We start from the raw sequence: 26997 nt of genomic DNA, 5'->3' as shown, positions 1-26997 counted from the left end.
GTGCTATGAAGTTGATCACATGCTCATCACCTGCACACAGTGGAAATGTCACGGAAATCACGATGACGTGGACTATAAATGGTCTAAAGCTTGATAAGAATGTCCCTTTCCCCCTCACCCTGTTATCTTTCTACAGGCTGATTGGATTTATTTTATGGTTCGTATTGGATCTATAGAAAGAAATGTTGTTTAATGTAAAGCAAATCCTAAGTGCTGGTTATTCTGACACTGTCAGCATTGATTGGATAATGTCAGGCTATACAGGGACTCCCCCTATTGACAAGGGGAATGGAAACACCCAGTTGTGCGTTAACTTATAAATTTCCAGGAGGAATAGCAGAGGAACGGCCCGACGCAGAAGACAAGATGCTCCAGCATTGTTACTTCATGGGGAAGTATTTACTAAAACAGACATTTCAGGTGAGGTGACAGATCCTCTTTAAATGCAGATGCTAGACTTATTCTGCATATTTAGGTTAGCCCTAGGTCTATCCCAGGCATACCCCCTAACACTTGTGCAGTGACAGAATGCGGAGTAGGAGTCAGGCAGAACCCCCCTTTAAATCCACCGTCATTGTAATACTTAGCGGCCCATCATTGTTGAGCAGCTTCTATTTCCAGCGTCAACATCTAAATGTGTTGCTGCACCTGTCTCGGGAGGGAAAGTAAAATAAGAGGTGAGCTGTCTGGTCCCCTATTGATCTTTCCTCAACGTCTTTATTACAGAGTGCAGATTTACGCCAATTTCTATATATAAGTTTGTAACCCTCCCCATATGCACCATCTCTCATATAGTATAGTGCAATTTCTAAACCTTGGTTTCTGCCTATTATGCCCTTTCCTGTGATGTAAAACCTACCTGCGTAGTGTCCAAAGGAAAATTATTTAATTGGTCAACAAGAAAGAGATTACTTGTAACTTGGAAACATAGGCAAAGCCTATGTGCCAGCAGTCCGCCGCTGAGGCCTAGCGCCTGTTCATCCTCCTTTTTTTGCTCATTTGTCATTTATTGATACTCAATTTACACTCTTCTTTTCCCATCTCCTCTGTATTGAATATTTATCGTGGATACTTTCTCTTTAAACCTAGAAAGCATCAGATTCCTATTTAAAAATATTTTTAAAAAAAAGCTAGAGAAGGGGTGTTGGTTGGCACCTTGTGCCCCGCTACCTTCTCCGATTGCACCGAGACACAAATCCGGCCTTACAATTTTACTTCGCAATTCCTAAAAGATTCCACCTTACTAATAAAAACACTACTCGAGAAAGGCATGGGGAAAAGGAAAAATGATTAGCTAGTTTTGGAAGGAATGTACAAGCCTCGGTCGCGGGTGACAACACCGAGAAGGGACACCGAGGTCGGAAACCGAAACCTTCAGTTCTCGGACAGCGACAGAGCGAGTGCTGCTTGTAACGCGGCTTCTTCATCGATGCTGTAATCCTGGAACACAGAGACCAAATTGTAGGTAAGTCATACAGGCCATGGATAGTGAATGCATACAAAAGAAAAAAAATCCATAAGGAGACCTACCAGATGAAATCTAGAAAAAGTTCAATACCTTATTTCTCTGCCGAGTTATCAGAACTTGAAGCTAGAGGCCGGAAGCCTGAGGCTGCAGTGCTGATCTCATCACTACACGTCTTCTTGACTCCTGTCAAGTTCAGTGTTATCACAGGGGCAATATGTGGATCCAAATCACCATTCCCATCAATGTCCACATCAACTTGTGCCACCGGTGCTGCGTTATTGTCTACGTTGGTCTCTATATGGAGATCCAGTGTAGTAATCTGCTTTGTTGCAGTGTCTATTCCTAGGCAATACCCTGAATGTATGAGGGTGCTGCATAGCAAACAAGCTGCTTGAAAACAATATTGAAAATGTAGAAATTTAATTCTATGGAGCAAAAGGACATTCATACACTACTGAAAACGGATCTCTAAGGAAGAAGTCAAAGTTTGACAAGCTCTTTGTTTCCTCTGGTCAATATTTAGTAGCACCCACGTGTACAGGGACCGTAGGGTCTGGTGGGGAGAGGAAACTGCAGGTATTTTGGACTTTACATACGGACACCTGACTTGGTTTACTTTGCTCCAGATACCAGAGGAACTCGTAATTTGTGCAGTGACCATATTAGAAGGTTATTCTCAACGATTGTGAGATATACATACCACAAATGTGTCGTAAGAGAATTTATGCCGGTGAAGAAGGTGCTGAAGAAAATTGGCACTCTTATAGCTGGGATCCCCCCATGGCATTGCTGAACAAATAGGGCAAACCTAAAAGCCATAACACAACACGAGTTATAGGAGCAGTTGTCACAGAATTAAGGTGCAGGAACTACGGCTGTCATAACAGAGCCTTACCCCGTGCTGAAATTAAATGGAATTGAAATGTATTGAATCTCATACAGTTATATTTTCTGAAGAATTAAGTGAGTAACTAGTTACAAAGGCACTCAAGTTTTACCTACTCATAGGAAAGTCCTTAAATGAGTTTTCACATTTAGTACAATAACATATTTGGAACAAGGGCCCCTCAACGATGAGCTGATCACAAGGTGTCCCGATGCTGTGACCCTCAGTGATATGCTGTAAACTGTAGAGGAACCCCGAAGTAAATGTTCAATCGCCCTACAGCGCCACCACAGGGGATATGAAGCTTATACAGTGCCCATTGAAATCAATGTACTGTCCGAGTAATGCATGCCTAAGCATGGTATAGATGAGGGACCTGAATTGGGGAATCACCTTTTTTAATTCAGAATTACCTAATCGGGTATTTAAAAAAGGGTTTTCAAAACCAGACAATAATGAATAATTATTGGGCTCTGCAGTTTGCTTGCAAAGGAACACTGGATGTGGCCTGTGGTTGATACACATTCTTGTAGGGAAAGTAGGTGCATATTAAGATTTGCTTCCACAGTTATGATCCAGCACCAGAGAGGGCGCTAGTTGCAAAAATGATTGTTCGGCAAGTGCATAATAGTTAATTAGTTGGGATTATGTTGCCTATAAGGGTTTGTTCACACGCTGTGTTTTCAGGCGTATTTCGGGGCGTAAACAGCCTCTAAATACGCCTGGACAAATGGTAGCTGAACGCCTTCAAACATCTGCCCACTGAAATCGATGGAAAAAACAGCGTTATGTTCAGACGGGGCGTTTTTTTACGCCGCTGTGTTAAAAAGGGGTGCGTAAAAAAAAAAAAAAAAGGCAGTGTAAAAAAATAAGAATGTCACTTCTTGAGCTGTTTTTCACAGTGTCAATAGAAAAACAGCTTCAAAAACGCCTACAGAAAAACCGTTTTCAGACAATTTTGACTTTGCGTGTGAACATACCCGAAGGGATGTCCGAATAGGGACCTGGTGTCTTTCTTATAATCCTATGATTATAAATCATTGCTATATACGCTCGGTTATATTAGAAGTGTGGCTACATATTTATGTGCTTAGGCAGTGGTGATCTCGTCTCATCAGAAGATCTTACTTTGCTGTGTTTGTGCAAGTGCCCCAAGCAGGAAGAGTCTGAGGGAAAAAAGGAGAACTGTCTGACAGATGTCAAAACATTGGTCTTGTTTTGCAAAGTGCTGCTTATATTACTCATGCCCCTATTTCACCGCCACACTTAGGCCCCTGCACACGTAGCAGATTTGTTGCAGATTTTTCCATCCAGATTTGCGGGCGGAGAATCTGCAGCGGTGGACTGTTGCAGGCAGGTGAATAAGATTTACAAAACCTCCTCCACATGCTGCTGAACATTTTCCACACGGAAATCAGAACATACTCCATTCCGTCCTGGATGTTCACTGCGGATTTCACACTTTTCAATGTAGAGGGGGTGAAATCCACAGAAAAGCTGCATGTAACTCTTGTGGATTTTGCTGCAACAAATCCACTATGTGCCCTGCGCAGGGTGTCCTTACAGAGTAGGTGCTACTTTGGAGAAGCCCTTATAATTCTGAGATCTCCTTTACCAAATGCCGATCATGGCAGGTCTTGTGGTTTCACCTCACCCCAAAAACAATTCCTGCGCTTGCATGTTATTGTGCAATGAAAGGATGGAGCACAGCTGTATGATACTGTTATGGGTGCGAAGGGCACATTCATTTCTGATCATAATGGCTTTACCTGACTTTTCCTAATATTTCTTATCTTTCTCCCCTCCAAGGCCCATTCCTGCCTCACAGTTCTGACCCTGGAACGTGAGACTTACCACTTTGTTGGGGTCACTTCTATGGTTCTCCATGCAGTGTTTCACAAGTTCTTGCTGGTCCAGGTTTCGGGCTCCACAATATGGACACACAAAGGTGGAACGGTTTGGAATATTCCTGAGAAAAAAAAGGACACGGACATTGTATGGCTTCAAGGAAAAAAGGTGAAAACAGAAAAAGCAGCTGACAAGTACCTCTCCAGGTAAGACTACTACTGTTCTCTACATTACAGCGCCTATCAGATTAGGTAGGAGATGAGGCATTTATAAACTGGTGACAGCGAGTGTGTCTTCTCAAATTTTGCAGCATAAAGCAATGAGGTTGCTTTACCACATGCCAATGCTGCAATTTTGGGAATTGCTCCCTCTAGTGACCAGCACATGGAAATGTTATAAATTAGAATCTAATTTATAATATTTGCTGACTTGTGAAAAAATTAAAAAAATTAGAACAATGTGTAATCATTTATATACTAACTGTTTAACTAAAAAAAAATACATTTTCTAACGACACTTTAAAGTGCAAATTCTAACATGGAGCCAGATGATATCCGGGAAGTCCTGATAATGATCTATATCCGCTACCCAGACCGAGTAATAGATCGGTGCAATAGACAATGAGAGGGATTACCTGGGAATAGGTTGAGATGTTGGGACTACAGGAACAAACTTTGGACAGTTAGCCATCTGTTCTTGGACTTTGGCACATGAAGAAATGTGGGATCGCATCTTTGCGAGGGTCACCTGTAAACAACAACACACAAACCTTAAAAACCCACAACACGGGCATAAGAGATGATTGCTTCCTTGCTACTCATGGTTAAGTGATGATACAAAGGGGACAAGCTCAATTTTAATGTCATTTTCTCTAGCTGTCAGCAGAACTGCCTCACATATACACTAAATGGCCAATTTATTACAGACACCTTCTAGTAGCACATTGGACCTCCTTTGGCCTTCAGAAGAGCAGCAATTCGTTGTGGCATAAATTCCACTAGGAATAGTGGCCCAGGCGGACAGGATAGTTTCTCACAGTTGCCGCTAATATGTCCATCTGCCATAGTGTAAGCCGCTGCTACGAAGAGATGAATGTGGTCGGCCACAATGCGAAGGTAAGCCTTACTATTCAAACGTCCATTCACAGGTATCAGAGGACCCAGGGTGTGCCAAGAAAACATTCTCCACATCATTACTCCACCTTCACCAGCCTGGACTGTTCAAGGGTTCATATATTCATGCTGCTTGTACCAAATCCTGACCCCTTGATCAGCATGGTGCCACAGAAATCTGGATTCATCTGACCCGCCGATGTTTTTCCACTGCTCATGTTTGCGCTCTTTTACCCACTAGACGAGTCTTGCCTTTCTGTTTCCCTTAGACAGCAATGGCACGAATACTGGTCGTCCGCTGCCATAGCCGACCTGTGCTATAAGACGACAAGTTGTGCGTTTGGACACGTTCGAGCTTGTTCACATGTAACGAATTTGCTGCAGAAAACTTCTGCAGCATTTACACATCAACTCGCAGACGATCCGCACCATTTCATGCGTTGTAGGGTGGATTTTTTGGTGCCTTATTTTCAAAGGCTGCGTGATGGTGATATTTCTTCTTCCTGTTAAGTAATTTCTACCCCTGCAAGATATTATGCAGCAAATGACACAGTACATCATAAAAACGCAGGGAAACAAGGCCACGATCCGCATCAATAATTGACACGCTGCGGAACTAAAACTACGCACCGCAGGTGAATTTCTGGACTGAATTTTTCCGCAGCGTGTGGATGAGATTTGTTAAATCTCACCCACTTTGCTGCTACTGTATTCCACTGTGAATTTTCAGTCCGCAATTCCGGACGGAAAATACGCAGCAATTCCGTTACAAGCCCTTAGTTGGAGCACCAGCGCTGCACTTGGCTTCAATTTGCTTGACTGTGCACCGCCTGGTCGTCAGAACGATTCTGGACATCCCCCATTGATCCCTTTCATCGACGAGTTGTTGACGTCCACAGGTTCCCCTTTTGCTGGACGTTTTTCCTTGATCACGCCATTCTTGGTTTACTCTCCACAACGTTGCATGAGAAAACCCCACAAGGTTGGCAGTTTTTTTTCTAATACCGGCCCTGGGCTGGTTTAGCACTGTCTTGGTTGAAGTCCCTCAGATCGCATGATTTTACCATTCTAATCTGGATTCACACTAAAATGCTTAACGTAAAACTTGCTCACATGACTTTATGCTGCGTCCGGGGTCACGCGTCTAATTTCCATACAGGGAAGCCCACATTGTGAAAGCGCAGGTGTCTACAATAAAGTGGGTATTGAGTGTATTACTAATGTCAAGGGAACTTGCCTTCTTACTGCAGCCTCTGCAGGGAGCCTTATATGAAGAGAGCTGTTTGTCTATACTGGAGGCTTTCTCCACCTTCTTTGGGTCAAATGGCATACGACAGAGTGGGCATAGCGGGGATGGGACCTGAAGACATGGCTGCAGGCACTCGCCACAGAACCTAAAAGAGAACCAAGTCCTAGGTCAGATTAGCAATATCTCGAATTTGAAAACAAAATTGAGACCAGCGATTATCTAAGGGCCTGTTCACATCTGCGTTGGTGGCTCCATTGAGGGCCTCTGTCTCAGATCCGGCCACAAACACAAATATTGTTTTCAGTAAATCCACTGACAACCCGACGGAAACCCATTAGAGTCAATGGGTTCCTTTAGGGCGCCGGTGGTGTTTATCGAACAACGGAACCGGCGTTTCTGCTATTCTCGTCGTTCTGCTCCCGTGACGGAGCAGAGCCACGGAAAGACCAACGCAGGGGTAAACTTCCCTTAGGAAGAAGCCGACAGAAAATGATATAAGAGGAGCCAAAGTCTTAACAATCCAAAACATGTAAATAGCCAAATTAGATTTGTTTTATCCAGATAACGTGTAATAATTTATAACGACACGAATACCATTAGAAAGTCTCCGGATCTTCTTGCAATAGAGACGTCATCTTTATAACACTCATTAAAGTGAACCTATCCACTCTCCTGACATGTCTGTTTTAGAAAATACTTCCTTTACCCATGAAATAGCCATTCTGGAGCATCTTTTTTAGAACTCTGATTTGTGCCGTCCCTCTGTTGTTCCTCCTAGCAATGTATTAAAGGGAACCTGTCACCATGTTTTACCCCTATTAAACATTTCCACCGCTTTGTCTGACATAAAAAGATCTTTCTTTAGTTATTAATCCCTTGTAGCACCGCAAACCTTATAGAACGAACATAGAAAAAAATCCTGAGATTGAGGTCCCCCGTGTCAGCTGGGCATATACAGACCTCCCAAGTTTCCTGGTGAATCTTTGCTAAGCTATCCCCTGATCTGTTCATTCATATGGATGACGCCTCTGATGTCACCCAAAGGCGGCTCCATCAGAGTGCTGGCACATGTGCAGTGTAAGAAAGCTGATGTCCCCAGAAGTGAGATGGGGACTGTCACATGCGCAGAATGACTGATTCCTCTGCTCACAAAAGAGAAGACATACTGCGCGTGCGCCTGTACTCTGCTGGAGCAGGACAGTGCCGGAGGCGTCAGTCACATGAATCCTCAGACCGGGGGCTGGCTCAGTGAAGAGTCACCAGGACACTTGGAAGATCTAGATACGCCCAGCAGACACTTGAGCCCTCATTAGCATACGGCGAAGGCGTTTTTCTAAGTTCGTTCTATAAGGTATGCAGCGCTACAAGAGACTTATAGCTATAACTCAAGAAAGGTCTTTTCGTGTTAGACAAGATGGTGTAAACTGTTTATAGAGGAAAAACCTGGTGACAAATTCACAACTGGGTGTTACCATTCCCTTTATTAAAAGCATGTCCCTTACACACTGTCACAATGTCAGCACTGATTGGACAGTGTAGGACACACGCTATTGACAACGGGAACAGTAGCACCCAGTTGTCAATTTATTCTTCCCTCGGCTGGTTTCACACGAACGTAATACGGGCGCATTGTTGTTCCTATGTTACGGCCACAAATGTCCGCCAACCTGCGGGTCTAACGACCAGAACTAACAGCATCATAGAGTCTGTATTATGCTCATGTGAAATCGGACATTTCCAGGAGGAACAACAGAGGAACTCCACAACACAGAGTTCGGGGAAAAAAAGATGCTTTCGAGATATTTAATTGGGAATACAAGTATTTACTGAAACGGACATGTGTCAATGTCTTTTCTTACCATCCTCCCCGCAGCAATGAGACATAAGCCGCTGTTAGTCACTAGAATCATTGGTAACAAATTAAAAATGAGATTTCAAAACTTCTCGGGTTAAATTCCGTCCAAACAGAGAAAACTGCAGTTTCTGTAACTCCCATTCATCTTAATGGAGAGTGACTGCATGTTTTTTATTTAAATGGTCGCCGTGTAATACCACATTTCACAGTGATTGCCAGTGGGTCCTCATTAAAAGAAAGAGTTGTCCAGACAGAACAAACCCTTTAAATTAGAAGACACGTCAGACTCACATTTTTATTTTCTCTGTTGGCTAGGCGATGCTTAAACTTTTTCAGGCTGTTGCCTAGCAACAACTGACAAAAAAAATAGGTGACAACCCAGGAGCCCCTTATCTAGTGTGACCAATGTTGCCACCTGCAAGTCTGCACATGTGGAGGAGGATGTGTTTTCATTCTGAGCCAAGATTTGGCAAGTTAAAGATGGCTGCCGGAAGCAGCGCTGGGCTGACCGCAATATACAGTGAAATACTAAAGGGTACCTATATGACACAATGGTTCTGATGCCCAAAGTTACACGCAGCCTTAGGGCTAGGCAATAAATCGAAAAACAGTCTAAACCGAAATTCAGTGCAATTAATAGACGTCATCGTGTTCATTTCGGTTTTTTTTGGCTATATAAGGGGCATTATACTGTGGAGAGGGCAGTTATAGGGGGCATTATACTGTGGAGAGAGAAGCTATAGGGGTATTATACTGTGAGGGTGCAGCTATAGGGGCATTATACTGTGTGGAACGCTTCTATAGGGGACATTATACTGTGGAGAGGGTAGCTATAGGGGCATTATACTGTGTGGAGGGTAGCTATAGGGGCATTATATTGTGTGGAGGGTAGCTATGGGGCATTATACTGTGTGGGTGCAGCTATAGGGGCATTATACTGTGGAGAGGGCAGCTATGGGGCATTATACTGTGTGGGTGCAGCTATAGGGGCATTATACTGTGGAGAGGGCAGCTATGGGGCATTATACTGTGTGGAGGGCAGCTATGGGGCATTATACTGTGTGGGTGCAGCTATAGGGGCATTATACTGTGTGGAGGGTAGCTATAGGGGCATTATACTGTGTGGGTGCAGCTATAGGGGCATTATACTGTGGTGAGCACTTTGGGGGCATTGTGAGGGGGAATATTATATACAATAGTATACAACAGGCTCAGGCGATAAATATTAATTCAATGGCGTAGCATGCAAATAGGGGGTGTGGTATGCAAAAGGGGTGTGGCCTAAATAATTGTTCACTAATCGTAATCCAGGTTACATGATAGACCAACCCTACGCAGCCTTAGGCCGGATTCACACGAGCGTTGTGCATCACCTCGGATGTGAAAAACAGCTGTTTTTCACTTTCGAGGCGCATCCGTGCTCTGTGGGACACGTTATCACGCGCCCCCATAGACTGGAGTCTATGGAGGGAAATAGGACATGTCCTATTTTCTCACTGACCCTTCACAAGGTCCGTTGAAACAACGGCCGTGTGAACAGCCACATTGAATTATATAGGTCCATGTGACGTATTATAGGGTGCCTCAAATAATCTTGACTGCATATGTCAAATTGAGTATTGTAATAACGTTAGTCTCAAAAATTCAGACGGCTAAAACATAAGTGGGGAAGACGACATTCATCACCGGCACGTAATACCAATATAAAGCAGTCACATTATCATTGCTGCTCCAGGGATGAAATACGATACTCCTAATTTATCAATGATGAGACGTAGAAATAAAGGGCGACCCCTCATCCCGATAAAACCTATTAGACCAGTGCTAGGCAATACCATGAAGTAGCATCCAGGACAGAACCCATAGCATGGAATATTGATCGGGGAATAAACTTGTGCAAAACCGGCTGCTACCATGTATGATGCGGATGTAGCTTTATCTATAACAGTGGCGTGCAAACTGTGGCTCTCCAGTTGTTGTGGAACTACAACCCCCAGCAGGCCCTGACAGCAGCCACAGATTGCAGACCACTGCCATAGTCTGCCCAGTTATTCAATAATACTGCAGCATGGGGCTGTTACTGCACGACGGGCAGATTGTCATTCAGGAGTCTGGAAAAGCTGAGCGACAGTTGTAATGGTGGCCATATTGGTTGTCGCCATCCAGCTTTCCCAGAAACAGAAAAAAATGCCTGAATAGATCTATTAACAATTGGTGTTTCTTTAAGGCTGATAAGTTTTGAGTCGGCGTGTAGAATTATTTATTGTTTTAATGTTATTTTGACTAATTTACTGTGAGCAGATTCCAAATATTTCACATCCACTAACAAGCGTAATGGATTAGTTGATACTAATCCCATGCTGGATTTCACCCAGCTCTCCACAGTCTCTGAATAGCATATAGATCTGTGTAGTTATGCAGAATAAAATCCCGCCCTTAGCTGTGTCATTATTTACCGCTTCCCTGACATTATATTCAGTAACCAGATAGATCAGGATGAACCACGCTTCTCTTCCCTTATATCAAACAAGGAAATTGCAGTTCTACAGAAACAAAGAGGAAACCGAAAACCGTCGAAATCTGGTTACTGGAGGAAATTAGATTAAATTACAGATAATGACATAACTGGATACACAGTCAGGTATTACGTCCAGTGAGTGTGCACGCACACAGGCAAGAGGCCGGAGAAAATTTAAAGGGAGACTCCAGCAAGAATGAAAGTTTCCAAATCAGTGGCCCCAATATATTTAGAGGTCTCCTCAATGGAGGAATTCTTATTTAAAATAGATTCATAAAATGTTGAGCATTTGTGTACTCAAATATTCAGAGCAATTGAGGACAATTACCATAGAACATTGGGCCCCAGCTGTAGAAAAACTACAACTCCCAGCAAGCCCTTACAGCCCACGGCAAAGCCGCATTCACATTTTTTAAGGCTTCAGAGCTGAAATCTCCTCCTTGTTCAGTTTCTGCACAAAGCTCTGGTGATTTACATTCGGGGAAGTGACATCTTTACACCCGGCAATGTGTAGTAATCTTCGGTAGGAGAAACAAACTGCCCCCTGCCATATAGGAGTTCAGCTAAGACGTTAAAGGGGTATCCGACACTAAACTTGTTGACGGTTTCCAATAACAACCAGAAGAATTGTGAATACAGCCACCCATATAAGATAAATCTCATGTTATCGGAGAAGAGAACGTAGAATATTGCTGCTTTATATCAGGAACCTGTACATGTCATAAGTCAGTCTGCAGCTTCACAACAGTCATAAAGAAAGACCCTACAAAGTCATTCAGACAGGAAATTAGAGCGTAAGCTTCAACGAAACAGACTAAAGGAGAACAGATACCGTCTGTGCAAAGCAGGAACATAATCCTCCGATACTAGAAGTCCTGGAATTAAAGGGAAGTTCCAGTCCCATTAAACTTTTACCTCATTAATCTCCTGCCGCACCTGTGCCAACGCTTCTCTGGTCCCCCACCAGCCTTCTTGTACCCATCTCCACTGAGGACATGTCGCCTCGACATGTGACGGTCAGTGGGGTCTACACGTCATTGTTGGAGCCAGGTAAACAAGGACTGGTGGGGGACCAGCGAAGTGTCGGCACGGAAGGGTTTAATTGAGTATTGCGCCTTTTGTTGTTTTATATCATTGCCAGCTGCTTGTAAAATATTTTTGGGGTCTGGAAACCCCTTTAATGGTCGTTCGTCTGCAGGAAGTCCGAATTACATCTTTCGGAAATGGTGTCCACCTGTAACACCAGAGCGTGGGGGGGGGGGGGGGTGGTCCACTGCACACACAAAGGGATGGCAGCAAATTACAGAAGTCAATGCATGCGCCCCATCAGAGCTGTCACTATTCTAACATGCCCAGAGACAGCAGGGGGCAGGCAGAGGATCAACAAGTGACAACCCAAATCATGAACTCGGGGTTCCCTGCTATGAAAGAAATTCCCAATATTTCTCACCCCAAAGAAAATTTTTCGGAAGCGTTGCTGTACTGTGGCCTCCTGTAGCTGTATATGATGGAGTTTAGTCCTGAAGGACTCTGTCTTATAACAAGATGTGTGGACTATAAATAACAATGTCCCATTACAACCATAGAAATGAAGAATGGCCTCCCTGGTAGAGACTTGGGGTACAGGTCTGGGTGTGTTATTCAACACCACAGCCCCCTCTATGCAGAGAGCTATTGGGCTCACAGACCCCCGACCCCCCAATATTTTTTTTTCATAGTGGACATCCACAAGTGTTCCCTCTGCAGATCTTAGGGGGCACATAATAGAAAGGGGGGGGGGGGTCTCTGACGTTTATATACGGTGCCTCCTCCTTCACCACTGATGATTGGGCGGTGATGGACAGGTTGTCACCCGGTACCTGAGCCCGGCCTCCTCTGTCCCGTTACTTACGTGTGACCGCAGCTCCCGATGGCCACAGGCTTGTAATACACCTCCAGGCAGATGGGGCAGCCATACTGCGTCTCCAGGCTGTCTGCGGATGCCGGGGAGGAATGGCTCTGGTGGGTGTGATGCGGATGCCGGTGCTGGGAGGACGACACCAGACTACGGAACATTGCCATGACCGCGACACAAGCACCGTCACCTCCGCGGCTTCGGCAGGACATAAACACTAAACGTCATCGCTCTGGGCCGCCATGTGACGTCACCGGCGCGACACGCGTCACCATGGAGACCTCACTGGCCTTGGAGGCATTAAACCACTTTATTCACATTAAATGTAACCCCAAATCGTGTAAAATGACGTTTTATATCATAAGAGAGCAAAATAATCCAAAGAAGTCAGAGCTAGACGCAGTATTCCCCTGACAACCGTTCAGTGATGGATAAGCCGCCATATTAAGTCTTGGCAGACAACGGAGGGCGAAACAGATACATGGACTTTGTGTATCGTTTTGTACCGGGCGTATAGGAAATTGTTGCCGTTGATGATTTGTTAGTAATTAAACATTGATTTTATAGATAATGTCACTATAACTGGTTGGTTCAGTCATTGGGCGGCACCTGGTGGATGACGTCATTTGTCAGCGCCGGAAGTGGCTGTCAGCTGCTGGGAGTGCACGCTGGTTGGGAGCTGCAGTAATGTGTGAAGTCGAGGACGGGGATTATGTGGATTTGGGGAAAAAGGAGAAACGTGAGAGGTAAGAAGGAAGGAACCCTGGACACATCCGCTCCAGAATGGTAAAGCTGCCTAGTTCTGCCATGATTATAGCGCTGGGATGACTATAAAACTGCAGCTTCGTCTTTCAGGAGTCTGGGAAAGCTGAGTGACAACCAATATGTCCGCCCCTACAGTTCTCTTGGAGGTTGCCATGCAACTTTTCTATATTTCTAGACACGTGTTTTACTGCAGAGTCTGAAGGAGACCCTAAAACCTCAGGGAAAAATGGAAGAGGGGGGTCTCTGCTTAGAGAACGATAACGAGGATGCATTTGTATGACTGGCTGCTGTTTGTCCAGCTGATGTGATTTGTTTAATATCTGCAGGTTGGGGCGGACATGTATGAAGTGCAAGGAAGGTGCCGCCGTCCTCATCATACGTGTGGGAGATGCGTTCTGCAAGTAAGAGGATGATCGCCACCTTCTGTATACAGTATAATGAGTCTAATGTTACACGGACACCAGAGCAATTCTAAATGAGCAGGTTGTGAGGCAGATCGAGGCTCTGAATGAGGCTGCGACTACACGGCGACATGGAGATCGCAGTGTTACACTGCAACGTTTTATCTGATCGTTGTCAATGTAACATGACGCGGCCATGACAAACCTGCAGGATTTCTGGTTGCAAAATTTTCCGTCACCTCTAAAACCGTCACGTGATCGCATGTCGCAGGCAAATAGCACACATTGTTTTGTCGTGCGTCTTGATGTCATACGACCAACGTCCCCGTGTAACCCCCATTGGAATAGAACGCCGTATTTCCCATTGAAATGAATGGGCAGCTGTTTGGAGGCGTTCTACTTCCGATTTTTCAGCCGTTTTTTTGGGGCGTTTACGGCCAGAATTACGTTTGAAAACACTCCGTTGAATATACCCTAAGGCTGGGTTCACACAGTTTTTTGCAGGCAGAAAATCTTCCTCTAAATGTGCCTGCACGCCGATTTTGGCGGCGTTTTTCATCCGCGGCTATTGTCCGCAAAAAACGCAGAGAAATACACTTTCTCTACCTCCTATTGATGTCAATGGGAGGTCAGAGACGTAAACCTCCGAAGATAGGGCATGTCCCTTTCTTCTTATTCACACGAACGTGTTATACGTCCGTGCTACGCGCGTGATTTTCACGGCCGTCGCACGGACCTATGTTAGTGATTGGGGCCGTTCAGACTGTCAGTGAATTTCACGCAGCGTATGTCCGCTGCGTGAAACTCATGACATGTCCTATATTTGGCCGTATTTCGCGCAGCACGCACCCATTGAAGTCAATGGGTGCGTGCAAATCGCGCACGGAAGCACTTCCAGGTGATGCGCGTGATTCGCGCTACAGCAGTAAAAACAATGAATGAAAGCAGAAAAGCACCATGTGCTTTTCTGTTTGTAAACATAAAAACAGAGTGTCGTAATGATGCCGGCTGCGCCAAAAACACGCAGCCGCGCACCATATGCTGATGACACACGGACCTTTTGCGTGCGCAAAACGGACATGCCCATGTGAATGAGGCCTAGCAGTGATTTTCAGTACACCTGCTTCATCAGGTTGAAGAGATCTGTGTAACTTTTTGTGCAGTTTGTAGTGTTAAATCTGATGACAGATCATCTTTAACCCCTTCCCCCTGCTGGCATTCTGGGCCCTAATGTCCAAGCCATTTTTTAGATTTTTCCATTGTCACATTCGAAGAGCTGTAACTTTTTTATTTTTGCGTCGGCATAGCTGTATAAGGTCTTGTTTTTTGCGGGACGACTTGCAGTTTTTATTGGTACCATTTGAGAGTAGATGCGACTTTTTGATCACTTTCTATCACATTTTTTTTTAAGTCAGGATTAACAGAAAACAGCAATTTTTCCATTGTTTTTAATTTTATTTTTTACGGCGTTCACCGTGCGGGTTAAATAACGTAACAGCTTTATAGTCGGGGTCGTTACGGATGCGGCGATACCAAATATGTGTAACTTTTTTGCTTTATTGTAGTTTTTTTTAATAGTAAAGCATTTTGTAAGGGGAAAAGCTGGGTTTTTCATTTTTTTTTTCACTTTTTTTTTAAATTAACTTTATTAAACTTTTTTACTAGTCCCACTAGGGGACTTCACTATCCTCCGATCGCTATTATAATACACTGCAATACTTTTGTATTGCAGTGTATTACTGCCTGTCCGTTTAAAACGGACAGGCATCTGCTAGGTCATGCCTGCGGCATGATCTAGCAGGCATTCGCTGCAGGCAGACCTGGGGGTCTTTATTAGACCCCCGGCTGCCATAGAAGACACAGACACTCGGCGATCTTATCGCCAGGTGTCAGTGAGATGAGAGGGAGCTCCCTCCCTCTCTCCAAAACCATTCAGATGCGGTGCTCGCTATTGTGCACCGCATCTGAAGGGTTAAACAGGTGAGATCGATACTAATATCGATCTCACCCGGCAGAGCAGGGACGCCCCCAGCCCTCAGCTGCTTCTGGCAGCTGAGAGCAGGGAGATTTCACGGCTCCCTGCTCTGTTTACTTTATTCTACAGCAGCGACGTAGTTTGGCGGCGCTCTAGAATAAAGCCCACTAATGACCGCCGTAAAAAGACGTATCGGCGGTCATTAAGGGGTTAAAGAACTTGGTTTATTGTCCTGATGCTCCTGTATCCGTCACATTGGCCTCTGTTTTCTGTACACGATGACTCATAGAATCTTTCCACGTACCTGTTGTAGATGACAGTCTGTTCGCTTCTAATCCTGAGCGCTTTACGTTCTGTAGGTCCTGTTTCAAAGACTATTTTGTTCACAAATTCCGAGCCATGTTGGGGAAAAACCGAGTCGTGTATCCAGGAGAGAAGGTAAAGGGCGGCTATAGGAATAATATTAACTATTAATATAACCTAATAATCTACTCGTACCTTAGTTGCTTGTGGATGGTTATAATTTTTGCCCTGAACTTATGCTTTGCTAGCAGTGACCTTGTGCTTATACAAATCCAATCAAGCAGAGCTGCAGTGTAAAGCATGGGGTAGGACAGAGCAGCAGCCTAAGCCATTGATGAGACAGGAGGTTTATTTTGACTGCCCTGGGTTCTCTATAGAGAATGCATCTAAGTCACTTATCAGTACTGTGCCCTATGGAGCAACACTAAAAAGCAGCAAATACTGAAGAGCGCAAACGGCTGTTATCACTCAAAAGTAGTGATTTACATTCTATATTTTTTGAGTTCATGGACCTCAATACTTGTAGCCATTTGGTTTGAGGTGACCAATAGAGGATAAAAACCAGGATGTCCTACTAGCGATCAGGAGCGATCAGTGTCACACAAGGTTTCCCAAATCAGGAATTTCCATAATGTCGCCCGGTGTTTATAACGCGTTTCTCTTTCAGGTTCTCCTGGCTTATTCTGGTGGACCTTCCTCAAGTGCCATGATCCAGCAAGTCCAAGAGGTAGGAGATTTCCGTATTTCCACCATCCACAATTATACGTTATCACTAGTAATATTGTAATTCATGTCTAGATTATTAGATCTGGCCAATTGTAATGATCTACGAGCCCTAGAATATTGTCTAGACTCTTATACTGTAAGACAACCCTCAATGAGAAAGAAATGATGTGTTTGAAATACTTGCCGTGACTGCTTAAAGGGATACTGCCGTCATTTAATATCATGGCGTATTGCTAGAATATGCCGTCACATTGGGATCAATTGGGGTCTGACATCGGGAAGCTCTGCTGATCGTGAGGACAAAGGGAATGTAGCTGTGTGGTCGGGAGCATCACTGTGCAGGGAGATGAGTAAGGAGCAGCGGTGCTAAACCATTTCTGCAGCCCCTTCATTTAAAGGGGAGTCCAATCGTCAAGTGCTGCCGTTTCCTAGGGACGCGCCGTCACTTTAATACGGAAAACCCCTTTAATAATCATAGGTATGCCCTATGAGCTATCAATGAAATTTTTTAAATATTTTATATACTATAATATCGTATAATATTAGTGTTGTTGGTCAATGTGCACTTGTTTATCTCTTTTCTATATGGTTCTGGAACACTGACGATTTGGGTTATAGAACTATTTTTTGATGAGGTGAAGGTCTGCGTCCTTATAATGCAGTCACTGTACGGACTCTCATGATTTGTTTCTGTTTTCCAGGGTTTGGGTCGTGATACTCCTAAAAAGTTGCGCTTCGTTCCCGGTATCCTGTTCATTGATGGTGAGTGAGAAGCGACAAAGAATTGGAGAAATGGACCTGGTAAACGTTTCATTTTTTGACGTGAAATTGTCATTTACCATCCGTTCATGCATGCCATGAATAAGGACACGAGACGTGTCCGAAACGCGTAGGCACATTCCAACAAGGAAAACTTTGATCCTTTAGCCATCACTCATCCCTGTACTCTCCACATCGCAGAACTATTCTATTTAGTTCTTTTTACTGTTCTATCAATAAAATTGGAACAGGAGTTCCTTTTTACTTTCACCCAGTGCTGGATTGTGGTTCACTTTTTTTTTTCAACCATCCGTTCCACCAGGAATCTGTCTTCTAGTGTAAAGAAAACTGAAAATGTAAAAGAGGTGAAGTGACGCTGTTACTTTGTCCCCTCCTGTGTATCGTGACTCTCATCGCTGCTGATAGTTTCTATATTGTACAGCGATGGTTGATGTCTCTCTCGTCTTCCAGAAGGGGCAGCGTGCGGTCAGAGTTGGGAGCAGCGGGAACAGAATGTTTCTGAAATGCAGCAGGTGTTACGGAAAACCAATTTTCCCTTCCATATTGTGCCCTTGGAGCAGGTAAGACTTGCCTGGAGATATATCACTATTTTTTTTTATAGCAACCCTGCCCTTTGGACATCTTTTATTTGCGGTTCTCTGTTCATACAGCTATTTCAGGGGAAAGTGCGGAGCATGACCCACCATTCTCTCTTTAGTCTACTTTGAATTCCTGTGGGTTGCACCTTCCCACGTGTCGCTGCACTAGACGTAACACAATGTATCAGGTGTGCCTTTCAGAACTCCAGAGATCAGCTGTACATGGCTCCAGAGCTGCACTCCTTATCCTAAAGTATATCTATCATGTTTTGTTTTTGTAATCTTTTTTATTTAATAAAATCAAGGCTCGCTTTAAAGAATTAATTTATTAAAATACAGTTGTGCCTGGTTACCGCATAGCCAAATTTTCCAGTCTTGGTGCACGAATTGAACTGAGCAGCTTTCAGTGATTAGATTGTTTCAAAAATACCCATCGTGTAAAAGCAACGATTCGCTGACGCGTTTCACGCTATTGCATTTATTTATTTTTTAATTCGTTTTATTGAAAATAACTGTCAGTCAAACCATCACATACATCAGGATAACATTATACAATCATTAGTACATATTTCAGAAGAATCAATACATACAAAAGACGCTATTGCATTTTTAGTCATACACAGCTGTGTACGTCCCGAAATGTGTAAGCGAATCGTTGCTTTTACGTGCTTGAAGTTTATTCAAGGCAGGAGATAGTTTTGTGTTTTTGAATCAATAGTAACTATCTGGATTGGTAAGAGGTTTGTGCTGCTGATGTGTTTTAGCTTGTAGAGAACTAATTGTATTCACCCCTCAGCCATAAGAAGTTTAAGGTCTCTACAAGTTTTCAGCATCTGGCTGTAAAGCAGAATGTTCATTTACTGACGACAAGAAGAGATCGAGAGGAACAGAAACCCATAGAGGCAGATTTATTAATACTGGCTTTTAATAAGCCAGTCTCAATATAAATGCGCCTCATTTATTACAACGCGCACACCTCTTAATACATGTGGCGCATCTCTGGCTGTCCGTGTGCCACAAAGGGAAATTTACGCCAGCTGTAGTAGATTTTTTTTTCTATAATTTATGCCATCTTCTGGCGTAAATTTATAATGAATTTGTCGGTCAGCGAGTGGCTACACCCCTCATAAGCAACCCACTGTTTTTGAAAAGTGTCAGACGGCGTAGAAATGCAAAAGTTGCAACGTTTGTATGCAAAGATTGAGTTTTTGCACAGATTACGTCACTTTTCTAGAGTAGAAAGTCGCAAAGTGCTTGATAACTTTCCAGTAGAGTTTGGGGGGGAATTTATCATTCAACAATTGTAAAGCTTTATTTACATAAAACAAAGTATGGTTGGGAAAAAGGTAAAATCCAATACATTTAGAGGGGTTCTCCGAGATCAGAAAAAGTTTAGCCATTGGAGCAATGTCCTAAAATAACAAAATAAGGGCCTGTTCACATCACCGTTCGCTTTCCGTTTCCGGGGTTCCGTCGGGTGAACCCCGCAATGTAAAGTGAAAGTGAAACCACAGCTTCCGTTTCAGTCACCATTGATCTCAATGGTGACGGAAACATCGATAAAGGTTTCCATTTTAACAGTGAGTCAACTGCGCTATTGATTTCCGTCCGAAAATCGGAAACCAGCCAGAATGGTGACGAACGGAAACCTTTAGCGATGTTTCCGTCACCATTGAGATCAATGGTGACTGAAACGGAAGCTGTGGTTTCACTTTCCGTTGCGGGGTTCACCAGACGGAAACCTCCGACGGAACCCTGGAACGGAAAGTGAACGGTGATGTGAACAGGCCCTAACCATTACTCCCCTGATAAATCCCCCGGTGGTCTCGCATTGCCCGTATACCCACGTGACCGCTGCACGGAAAATGCATCATGTTGTCTGTGGGTAGAATTTGGCAGAGAATATTTTTCGCCTCCACTGCCCGCTCTGTTATTTGTAGTAAACTTTCATTTGTTCCGCTGCTTTCTGTACATGATCCCTCTGTAACCACTTAAAGAATATTCCCTTTTGTTCTGTCCGCAGGTTTTCTCTCTACCACGATCTGTTTTGCAGTCGGCTCTTCCAGTTAACCCTAAGCGTGCAGAGAACTACAAGCAGGCAGTGGACCGCTTTCTGGGGCAGCAGAGGGCACATCGAGAGGATGAGTTATCGGGCACTGCTGATGGGCTGGCACAGCTTCGTGTTACGGGCTATGAGGGCGGTAATGTCAGTGGATACAGCCGTCCTCCTACACAGCTCACCTCTGCCCTGACTGACATGTTACGCTCTGCCAGGACACTGACCGCCAAACTAGAGCTGCTGCAATCTCTCCGGTGAGCTTCATGCCTGATAGATTCTTGTGTAGAACATCTAATACTTGTGAACCATTTTGCTGAAGAGTATTTGACTTCATATTGTCACTTTCGGCTGCAGTGTGAGTGATAAATCGGAGATCAGATATCCAGTATAGGTCAGTCGTAGATCCCCATCTTGATCCTTGACCTGGGATCCTACTTTCAGTGCCTAAGCAGTAGTACCCCCCTCCGTGGCACATTTGACATCTCTCTTATTAAAGATTTGGGGAAGATTTATCAAAACTGGTGCTAAGGAAAAGTGCAGTACTTGCCGATAGCAACCAATCAGGTTCAGTCAAATCTTTCGGAGTCCCTTTTGAAAATGAAAAAAGTAATCTGTTTGGTTGCTATGGGCAACTACTCCACTTTCCCTTGGCACCAGTTTTGGTAAATCTCCCCCTTAGTATCAGTATAGGGTGTAGCACTTCTTTATTCCTGTATCACATACTTGCACATCCTTAAAGGAGAAATGTACCCATAAGTCAACTTCTGGATGTCAGAGAGAGGCGATCAGTGTGACTTTTTTTTTTTTTTTCTTTTAAACTTAAAGAGGCTCTGTCACCAGATTTTGCAACCCCTATCTGCTATTGCAGCAGATCGGCGCTGCAATGTAGATAAGAGTAACGTTTTTATTTTTAAAAAACGAGCATTTTTGGCCACGTTATGACCATTTTTGTATTTATGCAAATGAGGCTTGCAAAAGTACAACTGGGCGTGTTTACAGTAAAAGTCCAACTGGGCGTGTATTATGTGCGTACATCGGGGCGTTTTTACTACTTTTACTAGCTGGGCGTTCTGATGAGAAGTATCATCCACTTCTCTTCAGAACGCCCAGCTTCTGGCAGATCACGCTGTGACGTCACTCACAGGTCCTGCATCGTGTCGGACGAGCGAGGACACATCGGCACCAGAGGCTACAGTTGATTCTGCAGCAGCATCAGCGTTTGCAGGTAAGTTGATGTAGCTACTTACCTGCAAACGCCGATGCTGCTGCAGAATCAACTGTAGCCTCTGGTGCCGATGTGTCCGACACGATGCAGGACCTGTGAGTGACGACACAGCGTGATCTCTCGAGAAGCTGGGCGTTGTGAAGAGAAGTGGATGATACTTCTCATCAGAACGCCCAGCTAGTAAAAGTATTAAAAACGCCCCGATGTACGCACATAATACACGCCCAGTTGTACTTTTGCAAGCCTCATTTGCATAACTACAAAAATGGTCATAACTTGGCCAAAAATGCTCGTTTTTTAAAAATAAAAACGTTACTGTAATCTACATTGCAGCGCCGATCACATGCAATAGCAGATAGGGGTTGCAAAATCTGGTGACAGAGCCTCTTTAAAGTGCCTAAACCCTGGCTGCCGTTTCTGTCACCACTGGAGATATCTGACACGACCATCTAAGAGTCATTCTTTCTGGAAATCTCTGGTGGTCCGAGCTCATGGACTTCACCAGTTTGATCTTCTGACCTGTATCTGTGACTTCTATTTGGCCGGATTTCACTTGTATACGTCACACTTTCCCTCTTATTGGTACTTTGTGTTTAGTGATTCCACCTCCTCTTTGTTCTGTAGGAGTCACCTTATCCTACACGTGGCACGTACTTGTGGATACTCCAAGGTGATGAGCGGTGAAAGCTGCACACGTCTCGCGGTTCGTCTACTTGCTAATATATCTTTAGGACGTGGGGCGTTTCTACCATTGGACACGGTGAGCGTGTTTATCATATTACCATGTAAGAATGAAACGTAAGCAGTTGTATTTCAGGCAATGCATATTATTTTATGACAATCCTATGATGATTTTTTTTGCAGGGTTTCTCTGATGATCGTTATGGTGATGTTGTCATTGTCCGGCCAATGCGGGAATATTCACTGAAAGAAATTTCCTTCTATAACAGACTTTTCAATGTACAGACCGTCTTCATCCCCACAATGGAAACGAAGGTACAGATGAGCTTTTGGGTTGTTCTCTAGTAGGAAAAGCTGTAATCGCAGGTCGGCTGCTCCGGGAAGGATTTATGGATAAATATGGCGCAGTTTAAAGGGAATGTGTCACTAGAATTTTTTTTTTCAGTTAAACAGTTAGTATATAAATGATTACACATTTGTTTTAATTTTTACACAAGTCAGGAAATATTATAAATTGGATTCTAATTTTTAACATTTCCCTGTGCTGGTCACTAGAGGGAGCAATTCCCAAAATTGCAGCATTGGCAATGTGGTAAAGCAACCTCATTGCTTTATGCTGCAAATTGGGGGTAGACACACTGGCTCTAGTGTCCTCACACAATCCCCCTTCCTTCTTCTCCTGGCACTAGCCAGAATGAGGGGTTGAATCTTCAAACCTCCTACACTGTGTGCCGCCATTTTCTGAGCGAATGCACAGTGTAGGAGGATTAGATACAGTGGTAATCACACAATATAACACGAACATAATACACACATCACATACACAAACATAAATTACCTGCTCCTGTGACGCTTCCGCTCCTCTTCCTTGCGTCTTCTCTGACTTGAACATATGGCCGGAAGCTGCGACCGGAAGTCGTCCTCTTACTGTCTGGCCACGGCTTCCGGTCCACATGAAAATGGCGCCAGATTTCGCTCTGCCAAAGACCTTCCTTTTGGACGGCATACGCTATAGTGAATGGAACGGCTCCCGTTCGCATTCTCTATGGGGGATGTATGTGCCGTATTCCATCTCTGTATGTGTCGTTAATCGACACACACAGAGATGAAAAAAAAATGGCAGCCCCCATAGAGAAGTAAGAATAAAGTAAAAACAACAACACAAAAACACAAATAAAATGTATTTTAATAAACTAAAAGCAATATTATATAAAAAAAAATTATAATTTCGTGACACCTTCCCTTTAAGGTATAATTGGTTTGAATGTCTGTTTTTCTATTCTAGGCTCCTGAAAACAGCAGCATCCAGCACCTCTCCGAATCTTTCATCACCAAGCTTCAGGCAGACTTCCCATCCACAGTCAGCACCGTGTACAGGTATTTTCTAACCAAAATATTTCTATGAAAAGTTGAAATGGGAGAGTCTGAGGCTGCGAGACCTTCCTTTCAAACAAGCTGTGAAGGGGTATTCCCAAAGAAGATGCCTGACAGGTGACACCAATTCGTTGATTCAAAGTGGCTGTCATTGCAAACAATGGGGAGGTGGCTGCTCCTGCTCCTGGCTCTACCTGCAAGTCTATGGGTGTTATGGAATGAGCCAGGCAAGAAGTTCATAAATGTTCTAGATGGGAAGACCCCTTCTATATTTCTGCAGACCCTTCTGACTGTGAATACTTTGGACCATATGTTTATAGTGACTATTGTGACTTATGCTTTGTCCGGGTTAGAGAATTTTAACTTTGCATACATTATTATGAAATCTGCTTTGCAATAGATTGCCCTGTGACTCGCAGTACAGGGGCCGCGCTATACCTGGGGATGAAAGAGAAATAAAAACAGACATCATACATTTATTTGTCTGGCTGCAAGGACTTCAGGAAAAAGTTCTCTCGCTGTTTTGTGCAATGTTTCAGCAGGGTATGGGTTAAGTGGCACTGGCTTGCTTGGTCTCCTTTGCAGACAGTGTAGCCCTGGGGGGGTCAGCGGGTTCTGTCTGCAAAGCCACGCAGTCTGAACCTTTTCCCTTTACTCCAAACCAATGGAGAGAGATTGGATTGATTAAAACTTGTGCAGGAGAAAAGTGGGTCTGTCAGATTCCAGCTCTCAAAGCTGTAATTTGATTGGTTGCTATGACATTGACGCATCTCTCCTTTGTTCGCATGCTATGAACACTTGGTTGGGAGAGAAATATTGAAATAGCCGCTGTGATTTTTTTTTTTTAAGGACCAGTGAGAAGCTAAATATTTCCAGGACAGAATTTGCAGAAGAGAACGTCCACCAAGAAAGATGTCTACTCTGCATGTGTAATTTGGACACCGGTGTTGGTGAGGACTTTGGGTTGGATCCTCTTCTATCCCATTTTTTTTTTGAAAGACTCATATCTGGAATTATAAGAGTCCCCCCCCCCTGCTCTATTGAGATTGTCCTTGGCGCCGCCTTGTGGCAGTAAAAGTGAAGTGCATGCTCATGATGAGATGTAGGTCAGTCCCCTCTATTTTATATACTGTTCTTGTGACAGGTGAAGCCGCCTCTGCCTTCTGCGCTACACAAGTATCTCAGCATCTCTCCCAAAAGAGTCTGAGGAACAATGCCGTGGCTACAAGTGACCCTGACCAGCAATGCTGCAACAGGGGAGAGTGTTATGAAAGATCACCGTCCTGTTCCAGCAGGTAAATGTTGCCTCTTTGCAGCTGACTATCTGATATCACTGATCACACGGCTTTATAGATTTACCACAATGCTTCCTGCTGCTTTTCCACACTTACCATCCATGTCTGTCGGCTCTAGTGTTCCCAGGACACAAGACTTCATGCCTTTGTTATGCTACAGCTGCAGAGTGACTGTCAAGGATGTGGTAAGTGGAAGATCTGCCCTTTAATCAGAATAATGTGTATAGTCAGAAAGACAGAACTGTTAACGGGGTTCTCGAAGATTCCAAAACTCATTCCTTATTTACCGATATTCGTATCTAATCAATGCAATGATCACAAGACTTGTCAGATTCTCTTTAAAGGGGTTCTCTGCATTGGAGGGGTTCTCTGCATTGGACATTTCCTTTTTGTGAGAAGCTGATCACAGGGTGTTCTGCTTCTGGGTACCTCCGCTATCAGTCGCAATCTTTGGGGGGACATGACTGCAAGTGTTCCTTTATTTTCAGTGTGGTAACACTGCAGGGAAATTGATCACACACTGTGCATGTAGTGTGGGGTGCTCCAGGTACAGGGGTGCTCTTTGTAGCTGTTCTTCTCTGGCTCAGGTGCTTTTATAGGGTACTTGCAAATTACTAAAACATTCTCTTTTCTTCTGCTTAAAATATACGTAGGTTTTGTTCTTCACCGATCTGAAGAATGTTTTGGGTTTGAGGTTAGATATTTTTTAGTAGTAGACTTGGGGTGCAGTTCGCTCGATGGGTAGAGAAGTATCTCAGCCAAAAAGCACGTTGCAATATTCTCTGTTGTGGCGACGTCCTACAGTTCAAATGTGAAACTACAACCATCGATTTGCCTTTTTAACTAAAGTGAATTTGGTTTCATTATTAAATCCTGTATTTGGTTTGACTTCTAACCTGTCTTTCTTGTCGCTTTCTCTTGGACTAGACCTCTTTGAGCGCCCTCCCTCCATACGTCATGCAGGAGGCCGAGCACAGGAGCCGCAGGTAAAGGCCATAAAATGTTTTACTGTAAACCATGTCTGAGGAATAGGGGGGGGGGGGGTCTAGTCTGTACATTGTTCTATAATGTCAGTAATAATTAGGACGTCCACACACTGAACAGGTGACAGATTTTCTAGGGCTATGGACAAGATCCATGACTTTCTCCCCCAAGCAGCCTGTATTCCGCACAGGGGCCTCACTGTGCAGCGCCTATTGCAACGAGTAGGATCTTTGCAGCCGATATGTAGGTATCGTTAAATGGCTTTAACCACCAGGGACACGGACAGCATATTCATAGTGGGGGTCTGATCATTGGGAACCACATAATCCACACAACGAAGGGGCTCATTGCCAGACACTACACCACATTTGACCAGGCACTTTACAGAGAACTGTAACCCAACCCCATTCAAGTAAACACTGAACCTAACAGCATTTCATTTACCTCTTCTATTTCTATTGTTTAGGGTGGAGATGAGAAGAGAGATACAGGAATTTCTGCTGGATGAAGGTTGTTAGGAAGAGATGATTGACCTGATCCTGTATAGTGACCGGACGGCTGGATTCTGGAGGGAGCATGACAGGCCAGCATGAAACGTAATTTTTTTTTTTAACAACTTTTGTTTTTAATTGGACATTTAAGTGTGAACTTTGACCTTTTATCATGTTGTGTGTTACTATAAAATAAAGAGTTTTACATAAAAATAAACTTAGGAGAGACAGAGATACCGCATAACTAGCCTTGTTGCCCATAGAAATCAATCGGCTTTAATTTTTCCAGCGCAGTTTAGAAAGTCACTGTTAGGCTGGGTTCACACACACTATTTACGGACGTAATTCGGGCGTTTTAGCCCCGAATTACGTCCGAAAATGCGGCTCAAAAGGGTCGGCAAACATCTGCCCATTCATTAGAATGGGTCTTACGATGTTCTGTGCCGACGGTCACTTTGTTTACGCGCCGCTGTCAAAAGGCTGCGCGTAAAAAAGACGCCCGCGTCAAAGTGCCTGTCACTACTTCAGAC

The 26997-nt window shown here is 44.0% G+C and overlaps 2 protein-coding genes across 4 annotated transcripts; one reads left to right on the top strand and one right to left on the bottom strand.

The window, feature by feature from the left end:
- Window positions 1-1196: 1196 nt before the first annotated feature.
- RNF166 (ring finger protein 166) lies at window positions 1197-13425 on the bottom strand. Of its 2 annotated transcripts, XM_075838618.1 has the most exons (6): window positions 12828-13277; window positions 6552-6708; window positions 4837-4949; window positions 4209-4323; window positions 2169-2276; window positions 1197-1440 (listed from the first exon to the last, which is right to left on the bottom strand). In XM_075838618.1, the coding sequence occupies exons 1-6, from the start codon at window positions 13040-13042 to the stop codon at window positions 1375-1377; spliced, it is 774 nt and encodes a 257-aa protein (XP_075694733.1). In that variant the 5' UTR covers window positions 13043-13277; the 3' UTR covers window positions 1197-1374. The 2 variants fall into 2 exon arrangements, with proteins under 2 accessions (XP_075694733.1, XP_075694734.1); XM_075838619.1 differs by lacking the exon at window positions 2169-2276 and having other exon boundaries at window positions 12828-13425.
- CTU2 (cytosolic thiouridylase subunit 2) lies at window positions 12834-26701 on the top strand. Of its 2 annotated transcripts, XM_075838616.1 has the most exons (15): window positions 12834-13576; window positions 13922-13996; window positions 16331-16409; window positions 16942-17001; window positions 17702-17762; window positions 18231-18340; window positions 20382-20671; window positions 22267-22402; window positions 22507-22638; window positions 23609-23700; window positions 24547-24647; window positions 24842-24992; window positions 25111-25177; window positions 25920-25978; window positions 26443-26701. In XM_075838616.1, the coding sequence occupies exons 1-15, from the start codon at window positions 13518-13520 to the stop codon at window positions 26492-26494; spliced, it is 1524 nt and encodes a 507-aa protein (XP_075694731.1). In that variant the 5' UTR covers window positions 12834-13517; the 3' UTR covers window positions 26495-26701. The 2 variants fall into 2 exon arrangements, with proteins under 2 accessions (XP_075694731.1, XP_075694732.1); XM_075838617.1 differs by lacking the exon at window positions 16331-16409.
- Window positions 26702-26997: the final 296 nt, after the last annotated feature.

This window comes from Rhinoderma darwinii, chromosome 9, assembly GCF_050947455.1.
Source record: "Rhinoderma darwinii isolate aRhiDar2 chromosome 9, aRhiDar2.hap1, whole genome shotgun sequence".
Lineage (NCBI taxonomy): Eukaryota > Metazoa > Chordata > Amphibia > Anura > Rhinodermatidae > Rhinoderma > Rhinoderma darwinii.
The sequence above is the reverse complement of the archived record's forward strand: the minus strand, read 5'-3'. Positions and strand labels throughout refer to the sequence as shown.